Here is a 12247-nt window from a genome sequence, read left to right as displayed (position 1 = left end):
AAACAGGACAAATAGGTGTTAAGGGAGTTAAGATGCTTTGTGTTTTTTCTGTATTCTAAATGTCAAATTTCAAAATGCTGTTCACAATTATGCAAGATAACTATTAATACTTACAAACAATGTCCTTGGTCATCACAGGGCGTGAAGGCTCACTCGGCTCCCCAAATCCGGCCTTGTTTTCAGCTGTGACCCTAAACTCATACTCCACTCCCTCACTCAGGCCTTGCACCTTGAAGCGCAGGTCAGGGATTGTCCTCTTACAGGCTCTCACCCATCTCATTCCTTTCCTCTCTTTCCTTTCTACACAATATCCTCTAATGTCACTTCCTCCATCCCGTACTGGTCTCTTCCATGAAATGGTGACAGCATTCTTGCTAACATTATCAATCTCTGGGGCTGAGGGAGGACCTGGTGGACCTGAAGAAACAAAATTTGCCAGAATATTTTTGTTATTTAAAGCTTAGACAAAATTTTAAACGCCAAATGTATAAATATATGTTAGTTAATTTAATAGCAAATATTCAAATAAAAACTATTCAAGAACTTACCGAAACTGTCAACCATTTTGACTGGACCAGACTGGCTTGAGTCTCCAGTGCCATATTGATTCACGGCAGACACTCTGAAGATGTACTCATTGCCCTTGATCAGTTTGCTGGCAACATATCTGCAGTCCATGACATTTTCAGCCAGCTTGGTCCACTGCAGGCGGCTAGTCTCTCTCTTCTCAAGGATGTAGGACTTTATAGAGCAGCCTCCATCCTCTTCTGGTGGCAGCCAGGTCAGAGTACACTTCTCAGCTGAAATGTTACTGGCTTCAATAGGACCTGGAGGTCCAGGCACATCAAGGACCTTCACCTTAACATGCTCTTCCTTAATGCCGAAGGGATTGCTGGCTGTGATAGTGTACTCCCCTGTGTTCTTACGGCTTGCATACTTAATAGCCAGAGTGGAGGAGGTAGGGGTGCTGGTGATGGTGACGGTGTCAGAGTTCTTTAACTCACGGCCTCCCTTGGACCAGACTGCTGTGGGTGGAGGTTTGCCAGCAATCTTGGAGGCTGAAACCACAATTGTGTCTCCTGCCCTTACTGAAACACCATCCTTCATGTCTGGGTCAATAGTGATTGATGGGGATTCTGCAAAGAAATGGGATGAAGAAAGTCTAATTTTATAGTTTGCAGTTTATATAGTCAACGTGAACCTGCTGTCACTCCTGAACCAAATCAGCTTACCATACTCGTCTTTGCAGGTCAGAAGCTCAGTAGACTCAGAGGGAACACTGATAGCACCAGCAGAATTCTTGGCCCTGATTCTAAACTGATACTGAGATCCTTCTGTCAGGTCAGGGACAGTGAAGGCACATCCCTGGACGTTGACATGATTGGCTTTCATCCAGGCCTTGCCACCGGCCTCCAGCTTCTCCACCATATAGCCAGTCAACTTGTAACCACCGTCATATTTGGGAGCTGTCCAAATCAGGGTCACTGTGGTCCTGGTTACGTTGATAACTTCAGGCTTGCCAGGAGGATCTGACAGAACACAGAAACATACAGAAGGTTGTTACAGCACAAATATTCCATCTATGAATTTAAAAATTGTATCTTCAAATTAACTCACCAATAGGATCCAAAGCAACAACAGCCTCTGTGACTTTGCTTGCCTTTCCTATTCCAGCCCTGTTCATAGCCATCACCCTGAACTCATACTCTAGTCCTTCTATTAGGCCAGTGACTCTACACTCCTTTACTCTCAGAGGAGTCTTAGTGGCCCGTTTCCACATCAGGCTGTTCCTCTCCTTAAACTCTACATGATATCCTGGGGGAAACACAAAATCATTATGACTTCTCTTTATCATCTATACACTCTTAACCACAAACATAGATCCTTCACAGTAACAGTCTGTTACCAGTTATTGGGGAGCCACCAGTGTCCTTTGGATCATCCCAGGTCAAGATGGCAGACTCATGACGGATGCTCACGATTTCTGGAGGAGCAGGTGCATCAGGCACATCTGGAGGAAGCAGAGCAACAGAGAGAGGTAAAAACACCACCAACAATCTGAATCAGAATCAGAAATACTTTATTGATCCCAGGGGGAAATTGCATTCCAGGTGCTCCATGTATACTCAAAAAAACAGGTTAGAAATATAAAATAAGGTAAAATAGTAAGAGTAGAATAAAAATAAAACCTAATACATTCTAAACATTAATAAACATTCAAGTTAAATCCAGGCAAGTGAAAACTGATAGTCATATATAATATAACTAATACTGTGTGCATTGAAAACTTGTGTCTACAATAAATCCAATATGGATATAATTAACAAGACAGTGTGTTCTGTGACAGTGTGACAGAGGGAGGAGTTGTACAGTTTGAAACCACTGCTATTATGACTGTGTGTGATGGTGAAGCTGTACTTACTGAATGGATGCTGGGCAATGACTGGGTCAGACCTCAGGTACTCTCCCACGCCGTACTTGTTCTCAGCAGACACTCTAAAAATGTACTCTATTCCATCATGGAGTCTGATCACCCTCATAGTGGTCTTCTGGATGGCTGAAGCCACTGTGGCCCACTTGTTGTCTGTCGTCCTCCTCTTTTCCACAATGTAGTTGGACACCTCTGCCCCGCCATCATCTTTGGGCGGTGCCCAATCCAGGGTGATGCCGTCCGCAGTAATCTCATCGAAATTGATGGGTCCGGTACAGATGCCGGGCTTCCCGACCACCTTCAGCTGGAACTTGCAGTCCTTTACGCCTGCAGAGTTCCTGACATTTATAGTGTAAGTGTCAGCATCCCCTCTCTGACAGTCTCTGATCAGCAGGGTGGTGATGCCCTGAGATGCCTCAACACACATCCGACCGGTATCACCAATACCCACATCGCCCTTCTTCCAGGTGGCAATGGGGTACGGAATTCCAATGAGCGGGATGTTGACACGTGTTGTGCTGCCCTCCTTCACCACACAGCAACCATCATGGAGACTGCTCAGGTTGCAGTCAGGCAGCACTGAAATCAAAGGAATTTATTTTAAAGATAACCATCAAAAATAACTTCTGTTCTAAAAAAGGAAGTGTAATTGTATCTGGCATGACTGCTAATCAGGATTAATTCTTACCAAACTGATCCTTGGCAACAACAGTGAGGTCAGTGGGCGGTCCCTCTCCAGACTCATTGAGTGCTTTGACCCTGAAGGAGTACTCCTTGCCATCGGACAGCTCACTGATAGTGTGAGACATGTTCTTGCTCTTCATTATCTGCTTCCACTTCTCCTCACCTTCACTCTGTTCCAGGATATATGCTGTAACATGGCTTCCACCATCACTAATAGGCTTCCTCCAGCCTAAAGTGATTGAGTCTTTGGTGGTCTTCAGGGCTTTGAATTCTGTCACTGGACCAGGTTGCTCTGATGAGGAGAGGCAGGTGAAAGTTTTGTAATGTATGCATGGTGAGTATTCAAATGTATGATTTAAGTAGTGATGAATAAAAGATCTAAAATCTAACACGTAGTTGGTACCTGAGGCCCGGACAACGCCCGCAGTCTCACAGCCCTCTCCAATGCCATAGGCATTTTCAGCCAGCACTCTGAAGCAGTAGGCCTGTCCCCCCTCAAGGCCAAGGATCCTGAAGGAGGTCTTGTTGCACTCTGCTGACACGCATGTCCAGGCTTTCCTTTCTGCCAAACGTTTCTCTACAATGTAGCTCTTGACTGGGCTACCACCGTCGATCAGTGGACATTCCCAGGAGATCCATGCATGGGTTCTGGAGGTCTCCTTCACGGTCAGGTTGACTGGTGGTCCAGGAGAATCTGAGTGGGAAGGACAAGAATTATCTGTTGCTCAGAGATTTGTTATGATAACTTCTTTTCTCTTGGGTATACCAAGGCCAAGCTGTACTCAAGGTTTCATATAAAGTTCTTACCATGGACCTTCACTATGATGGTGTAGCTCTTGGAGCCGCTACTGTTCTCCAGTGACAAAACATATTTTCCAGCATCGTATCGATTGATGTCCTCAATCATTAGCAGAGTATCCCATTCTGATGTCTTGATCAGCACACCCTGCCTCTCCTTCAGGTTGGCATCCACTTTCGTCCATGTCACCTTCGGTGCCGGGCGTCCTCTCAGTGGAACATACAGCCTCATGGTGATTCCGGCTCTCAGAACCAAAGCCTTTCTTAGGTCAGCATCCAGCTCAGCTTCAGGAGCAACTGGTGGGTGGACACAGGACGGATCACTAATCAGTACTAATACAGACACTACATTACTACATTCTTTATCCAGCCTGAATTTGTCTGATTGGCCAAATTCTATTTCTTAACACATCCCCTTCTAATCCTATAGCCTGAATCACCTGTACTGAATTAAGAGGTTAATCAGAGAAACGTACTTAGGATGTCCTTGGGTGTGTGGTTTCCAGGAACCTCGCTGGGCTCACTGTAGCCAATCTTGTTGACAGCAATGACTCTGAACTGGTACTCTGTGTTGTCCATGAGGCCAGTCACCAGGAACTTAGTGGCCTGAAGTTTCTTTGGGACATTGCACTTAGTCCAGTCTTCTGCATCAGCACGCTTTGACTCCACCAGATATCCAATGATCTCACAGCCACCATCGTATGCTGGTTTGGTCCAGCTGAGGCTGATGGAGCTTTTGGTAGAGTCCACCACCTTGGGGAAGGCAGGTGGGCCAGGAGGATCTAAAAAATACACTTGTGTAAATAACCCATGTTAAACATTAGAGTTTTACTCACAGAGTTTTTAAAACAGACACTCACAGACGGGGTCAACAGCCAGGGCAGCGTTGGATGGGTCACTTGGTTTGCCAAGACCAGCTTTGTTCATGGCAATCACTCTGAACTCATACTCTGAGCCCTCAGTCAGCTGAGCGGCCTTGATCGTCCTATCAATGACTGGCCGACGGTTGACCTTTGCCCAGGTCAGTTCAGTGGCCTCGCGTTTCTCCACCATATAACCCAGGATGGGAGCTTTGCCATCATTGGCTGGGGCCTTCCAGCTGACTGTCATGGAGTCCTTAGTAATGTTGGTGATGACAGGTGGTTCACATGGACCAGGAACATCTGATGAAAGAGGTCATGATTATCTGAGATCATGGAATGATGTTGTTAGAGATTTACTTTTTATGTTTTCTTACCGTATGGGTTCTTGACTGTGATAGCATCAGACATTATGGGATCTCCTACACCGTACTGGTTCTCAGCACTGACTCTGAGCTGGTACTCATGTCCCTCAATGAGTTTCTCCACTGAACAGTCAGTGACATGTCCATGGATGTTAGCAGTGACCAGTGCCCAGTTTGCTCGGCTGGTCTCACGTTTCTCAATGATGTAGTTGGTGATTTCAGAGCCACCATCTGCAAGAGGGGGCTCCCACCGCAGCTTAACACGGTCAGCAAACACCTTTGTAATTTTCACTGAGGCTGGAGGACCTGGTTTGTCTGCAGGGGAAAAGCAGGAAGTTTGCTTCTTTGGCTGAGTACAAGAAATTAAATAAATTTAAATCATTTAAATAAAATGACTTGGACTTACCGAGTACTTTGACCTTGATGGTGGCATACTTAGTGCCATTTATGTTTTCAGCAACGATAGCATAGTCTCCAGACTCCTTCCTGGTGACTGAGTAAAGCTCCAGAAGGTGAAGGTGTTTCTTCTGGGACGTCTTCATTCCCTCGGCGATGACCAGAGGCGCACCATCTCTCTTCCAGCTTACCTTGGGGAGTGGCTTGCCGAACACCTCGGCATCCAGGAAGACATTCTCTCCGGCTTTTACCACAATCAGGTTCTTCATGTTGATACCCAGATCCACACGGGGAGGAACTGGATGAGACAAAGAACAGAAACAATCATTATTTTTTGTCAATGATTCAATTAGTCTGCCTTAGATTTCCTTTAAGTCAGAGTGATACCATTCTCTGCGATGACTGGGATAGGGTCAGACAGCTCAGATGGCAGGCTGGTGTTGACTGCGGTTCTAGCAATGACTCTGAACTGGTACTGCTGACCCTCCTCCAGGCCAGTCACCACGTAGCTTTCTGTCTGGATGTTCATGCAGTTGGCATTACAGCGAGTCCACTTCTCTTCCGGAAGCTTTGTGTACTCCACATGGTAGCCAATCAGCTTGCTGCCACCATCATGCTTTGGACGGCTCCAGACCAGTGAGACAGAGTTCTTGGTTACATCCATGGGCTCAGGTTTACCTGGTGGGTCTGGATGGAATCAAACAAAGAGGTGTTCAAATCTCTTTTTTCATTTACAACAACTGAAAAAAACATATAAAAGCTGCTTAAAAGATTCAATCTGTTTCTTTTTCGTACCAACAGCAGTTCTGGCGGTGATGAAGTCAGTCTGTTTGCATGGTTTGCCCTGTCCAGCTATGTTGTATGCTGACACCCTGAAGGTGTACTCTAGACCTTCGGTCAGGCCTGTGCATGTGTACTGGGTGGATTTGACTACAGACTCGTTAGCCTTCACCCACAGCAGGCTGTTCCTCTCCTTCTTTTCGATGCAGTATCCAGTGATGGGGCTGCCGCCGTCGCTGCTGGGGCGCTCCCATGACAGAATGACAAAGTCCTTGTTGATCTTGTTGATCTGCAGGTTTCTGGGCTCACTAGGAGGGTCTTTAGGGGAAATAGAAATTCACAGAATATAAACACATATAACATCCATACATCATATGAGCGTAAGTGTGAGGAAAGGGTTCCAGTAATGGATCTTGAAATGCAGGAACTCACCAAATGGATGTCTGGCGATCATCTTGTCAGAGTAGATGGGCTGAGAGATGCCGAACCTGTTCTCAGCTCGGACTCTGAAGCCGTACTCTTTGCCAGTTGTAAGTTTGGTCATTCTAAAGCTGGTCTTGGTGCAGGATGTGGACACAGTGACCCAGTCACCCTGGCTGACATCACACTTCTCCACAATATAGTTGGTGATGTTGCTGCCTCCGTCCTCTTGTGGGGAGTTCCAAAGCAATGTGCAGGCATCGATGTCCAGTTCAGTGACCTCCAAAGGACCCTCTGGTGGTCCGGGGATGTCTGAGACACAGAGCACACAGTCATTAATGATGAAAAAAGGCAAGAACCAATGACCCATTGCATTCACTTTGTTATCTGTTGTTCTGACTGACCCATTACAGTGACTCTGATGATCTGGTTGATCCTAGCTGTACTGTTCTCGGCTGAGAGGCTGTAGTAGCCGCTGTCCTTTCTGTTCACATTCTTGATGATGAGTGTGCAAGTTGTTAGCGTCTTTACAACAGACAGCCGGTCAGATGTCAGCACGTCCTCGTTACCCTGCTTCCACTTGCAGAAAGGAGCAGGTTTACCTGCCACAATGGCCTCAATCACCATCTTGGATCCAGCTCTGACTGTCACAATGTCAGGCACAATGATTTTTGGAGCCACTGTGAGGAGAAAGGATAACGTGGTGAGTCATGGTGGAAATTTTTAATTTTTGTGAAGCAGATTTTTCACAATATACTCACTTAGCTGCTCTTTGACCTCAAACACTCCCTCTGCCTCTCGGGCCAAGCTGACTCCCACTGAGTTCCTGGCTGCCACTCGGAATTTGTACTTCGTTCCTTCCTTCAGACCAACCACTACAATGGTCAGGTCTTTGACCACAGAATAGGGAGTCCACTTGTCCTCGGGTGAGCCTTCCTCCTGGTAATCCACCACATAACCATTTATCTTGGCTCCTCCGTCTCTGAGTGGCTTCAGCCAGCCCAGAGTGGCGCTGTTCTTGGTGATCTCCAGTACATCCATCTTCTTTGGAGGGTCAGGCTCACCTGGATACAACATACAGCAGGAGTTAGAAAGACAAAGCAAAGCAGGCACCAATTAAAACTTTATTGACACAGTCTGTAGCGACACTCACTGATGGGATCAACAGCCAGGTAGGACCTGGGAGAGTCCTGAGGAACTCCAATGCCATACTTGTTACAGGCCATGACTCTGAAATAGTACTCAATGCCAGGGGTCATGTTGGTGATCTTAAAGCTGGTCTTCTTCAGGTCATCTATGCACTTGCTCCAGGTCTTCCTATCCACCTCCCGTTTTTCCACAATGTAGTTGAGGATCTGGCTACCACCATCATTGTCAGGGGGGGACCACGCAAGCTGAGCTGTTGTCTTAGTGATGTCAGTCGCTTCTAAGCCTTCAACAGGACCAGGAGTGTCTGCAGAGAATTTCAGAATCACTTAGATCATTTGATTTTCTTAACAACTAAAATGTGTCACACATTTGAATTGAAAAGAAAATCATCATCATAAAATGTTTGCTTCTCACCGAGGACTTTGACTCTGACAAACACAGCTTTCTCTCCAGATGAGTTGGACAAAGTCAGTGAATATTTCCCAGAATCCTCTCTAGTGCTCTCAGGGATGACCAGGAAAGACATAGTGTCAACCTGGTCCACATGACCTCGGCGGATCACATTGTCAACACCCAGGCGCTTCCAGGTAACTTTGGGAGCAGGCCGTCCTCTGATGACAGCGAAAAGCCTGATTGGACAGCCGGCCCTGACAGCCAGGCCTTTCCTCAGACTGGCATCCAGCTCAATTTCAGGAGCCTCTGTTGTCACAGAAATAAATTGATGTTGAGATCATTGATAACAGTGACAGTGTTGTGTAACACGATAGATATAATGGGGCCTTACAACCCTTTTTTCTTACCCAGGATCTCCTTGGGGGAAACTGCCTCCTTCAAGTACGCATGGCGTCCCCAGCCCACCTGGTTCTGGGCGGACACTTTGAAGTCGTACTCCTGTTTTTCATCCAGCTGGGAAATGGTGAACTCAGTGAGCACTAATGGGCCATGAGTATCAATTCTCTTCCAGCCCTCAGTGGGCTTCTCGGGGTCTGCCTCGCTCTTTAACCTCAGGTCCAGGCTGTAGCCAATGATCGGAGCACCACCATCATACACAGGTTTAGACCAGGAGAGGGTAATAGATGTCTTGGTGCTGTCTGCGACCTTCAGGTAAGCAGGGGGGCCAGGGGGCTCTGCATGGAGAGACAAATACATGTCATGTTCTGTGGTCCTAGCAGCAATTTGAAACATCAAGTGAGCTGCAGAGGGACTTTAAACTCACCGATGGGATCTTTGGCTGCAACAGGTCTGCAGGGTTTGCTGGGCTCTCCCAGGCCCACCTCATTTTCTGCTTTGACTCTAAATTGGTACTCGTGGTTTGGAATCAAGTTGGTTACTTTCATGCGTCTCTCTGAGATAGGGCTCTTGGTGCAGGGCACCCAGCGCACCGCCCTCTTCTCTTTCCTCTCTAGGATATAGCCAGTGATCGACTTTCCTCCATCATTTTCAGGAGGAGCCCAGACCACTGTCATCTCGTCTTTACTCACCTGCATAGCAGAAATAAAAGTTTTTAGTACTTTGCTGGTCCCCTGGTTCTTGTATCAATCTTTCACACATAGATTCTGTAAGATAGGAACTGGTTTACGTACCTTAGTAACCTCAGGGGCTTCTGGGGGTCCAGGTTTGTTGAACTGAGTCTTAACAGTGACAGGCTTGCTTTCCATGGCAGGGCCAGTTCCCATCTTGTTCTCTGCCCTAACTCTGAAGATGTACTCGTTGCTCTCCACCAGACGGGTGACATTGCAGTACGGCGTGACAACAGAGGCCGAGTACGTAGACCATACCATCCTCCTGGTTTCACATTTTTCCAAGATGTAGCTGTCCACCTCGCAGCCACCATCATCCTCTGGTGTATCCCACACTACTCTGCACTTGTCAGCGCCAATGCCAGTAACCCTCAGGTTCCTCACAGGGCCAGGGACATCCAGAACATTAACATTGGCATATGCTGTGAAGGTGCCAGCTGAGTTGGTGGCAGTAATGATGTATTTTCCAGAGTCACTGCGTTTGGACTTGGTCAAGAGAAACTTGGAGTAGTCAAGGCCAGTTTCGTAGCTGATCCTGGGGTTGTCTCCGACAGCCTTATCTTTGATCCATTTCACCTCTGGCTGGGGCTTTCCCCTTAGGGCAGCCTCCATCCTGACAGACTCTCCAGCCTTCACTGTCTGAGTTCCTGCAAATTTCAGGTCAATGACGGGCTTCTGGATCTCCTCCCTTACCAAAATATCGGCAAGTTTGACCCAGGCGCTCTCACCTCCTTCATTGACAGTCTGCACCCTGCACAAAAAAAGAAAAAGAATTGTTATTAAAAGCAAACAACCAAATTAAAACAACTTTTGTAAACTGCAGTAACTTACCTGAAGGTGTATGTCTGGTTTTCTACACACTTATCAGCCAGGAAGAAGGTATCGGTGAGTGAAGTGGTGTTGAGTTTGTCCCATTCCTCAGCATCCTTTGCTTTGCACTCCAGGTTGTAGGAGAGGTTGGGGCTTCCACCATCGTAGTCAGGCTTCCTCCACTTCAGGTTGACATAGTTTTTACCAATGTCAGTGGCTCTGAAGTTCTCAGGCTCCCCAGGCTTCTCAAGTGGATCGATGGCCAGTAGAGGGGTCTTAGTCTCCACAGTGGGTCCTGGTCCAATCTTGTTGGCAGCGCAGACACGGAAAAGGTACTCGTGGCCTTCCATCAGCTTGGCCTTAATCATGCGATTGGTGCAATGAGATGATATCATGGACCACATGCTTATGCTGGGTTCACGACACTCGACAATGTAGTTGGTGATCTCAGAGCCACCGTTGTCCTTAGGGACCTCCCAGTTTATCATGCATGAGTCCTTTGTAACATAGGTCATGTGCAGATTCTGGCAGTGGCTGGGCCTGTCCAACACATTGACTGTAATGGTGCAGGAAGCCTCACCACCCTCATTGGAAGCCTTCAGGACATATTTACCATGGTCGGCTCTTGTGGCTTCCTTGATCTTCAGGTGGACCACAGGGAGGTTCTGCATTACGGTGACACGTTTGCTGTTCTCCAGAACAGTCTCCTCCTTTGACCAAATGACTTCAGGATCAGGGCGGGCCTTGATGTAGCCAATGATATTGATGTTGTGTCCAACACGCACTGTGACACGTTCACGGCAGGTGGCTTCCATCTCGATTTCTGGAGGGATGAGGATGTCCTGAGCAGTGACGGACTCAGGGATTTCTCTGGGCTCTCCATCACCGATCATGTTTGAGGCACTGACTCTGAATCTGTAGGTCACACCCTCCTCAAGACCCTTCACTCTGTAGGCACACTGCTTGATGAAGTCATCAATATTCACCTTTTTCCATTCCTCAGTGTCTTCTTTCTTCATCTCTACAGTATAGCCCAGGAGGGGGCTGCCTCCGTCTTTGTTGGGTTTCATCCACACCAGGTCAGCAGATGTCTTGCTGTAATCTTTAACTTTGGGGTTAACAGGGGGACTTGGGACAGTAATTGGCCTGCAAGGCTTGCAAGGGTCAGAGATGGGAGAGGGGCCACTATAGCCAGCGATATTCTCAGCAAACACTCTAAACTCAAGCTCACTGCCCTCATACAGACCAAGGACTTTGTACCTCAGGTCCTTGCAGGGAGTCTTATTAACACGGATCCACTTGCCTCCCTTGTGTCTGCGCTCGATGAGGTACCCTGTGATCTGGCTCCCACCATCTGCCAGGGGCATTGTCCAACCGATTGTAACAGCATCCTCTGAGATTTCGGAGGGTTGTGGTTTACCAGGAGGACTGGGTGGCATGAAGGTGTGCTCAGCAACGGTGGGCTTGCTCTCCAGACCAGCACCAATGCCCATCTTGTTCTCAGCACGAATGCGCACCACATACTCCACTCCTTTCTGCAAGCGGGTAATCTTGAGCTGGGTGTCACGGCTGCCGGCACTCACACCTCCCCATGTCTCCTTGTTGGACTCTCTCTTCTCCACGATGTAGCTTGTGACAGGGCTGCCGCCATCATCCTTGGGAGGACGCCACTCAATTGTCATGGAGTCAGGAGTGACCTCCAAGATGTTGACTGGTCCAATGGGAGCAGCAGGAACATCCAGGACAGTGACATTCATGGCCACAGTCTTGGTTCCAGCTGGGTTGGACACTGTGAGCAGGTAGGTGCCTGTGTGGTTCCTGGTGCACTCATTAATGTTGAGCACAGTGGAGAAATTGTCGGTGTCAATCTTGATGTTGCCCTCACTGGTGATTTCCTCTCCTTCGATGGTCCACTTGGCAGTGGGCACAGGGATTCCTCTCATGATCGCTGGGAGCCTGATGGTGGTGCCAGCCTTCACAATGATGCCTTCAGTGAGCTTAACATCCACCTCCACAATTGGAGGCACTGTGGAC

General features: G+C 47.7%; 1 protein-coding gene across 4 annotated transcripts in view; it reads right to left on the bottom strand.

Annotated features, from left to right (window-relative positions):
* Positions 1-12247, bottom strand: part of ttn.2 (titin, tandem duplicate 2) — a 165846-nt gene that overhangs the window by 43132 nt on the left and 110467 nt on the right. For all 4 annotated transcript variants that reach the window (XM_028433819.1, XM_028433820.1, XM_028433821.1 and 1 more), the window contains 24 exons: positions 10235-12239; positions 9467-10154; positions 9100-9364; positions 8684-9010; positions 8298-8582; positions 7888-8187; positions 7496-7798; positions 7139-7414; positions 6747-7046; positions 6330-6632; positions 5922-6221; positions 5545-5832; positions 5151-5453; positions 4774-5076; positions 4390-4695; positions 3923-4210; positions 3519-3809; positions 3120-3407; positions 2423-3010; positions 1907-2011; positions 1618-1815; positions 1233-1529; positions 549-1136; positions 115-417 (listed from right to left, as the gene is read on the bottom strand). In XM_028433819.1, the coding sequence (XP_028289620.1) occupies positions 115-417; positions 549-1136; positions 1233-1529; positions 1618-1815; positions 1907-2011; positions 2423-3010; positions 3120-3407; positions 3519-3809; positions 3923-4210; positions 4390-4695; positions 4774-5076; positions 5151-5453; positions 5545-5832; positions 5922-6221; positions 6330-6632; positions 6747-7046; positions 7139-7414; positions 7496-7798; positions 7888-8187; positions 8298-8582; positions 8684-9010; positions 9100-9364; positions 9467-10154; positions 10235-12239 (9498 nt within the window). The remainder of the gene's footprint in view (positions 1-114; positions 418-548; positions 1137-1232; positions 1530-1617; positions 1816-1906; positions 2012-2422; positions 3011-3119; positions 3408-3518; positions 3810-3922; positions 4211-4389; positions 4696-4773; positions 5077-5150; positions 5454-5544; positions 5833-5921; positions 6222-6329; positions 6633-6746; positions 7047-7138; positions 7415-7495; positions 7799-7887; positions 8188-8297; positions 8583-8683; positions 9011-9099; positions 9365-9466; positions 10155-10234; positions 12240-12247) is intronic.

Source organism: Parambassis ranga, chromosome 21 (genome assembly GCF_900634625.1).
Source record: "Parambassis ranga chromosome 21, fParRan2.1, whole genome shotgun sequence".
Taxonomy (NCBI): Eukaryota; Metazoa; Chordata; class Actinopteri; family Ambassidae; genus Parambassis; species Parambassis ranga.
This window is presented reverse-complemented; position numbering and strand designations above follow the sequence as displayed.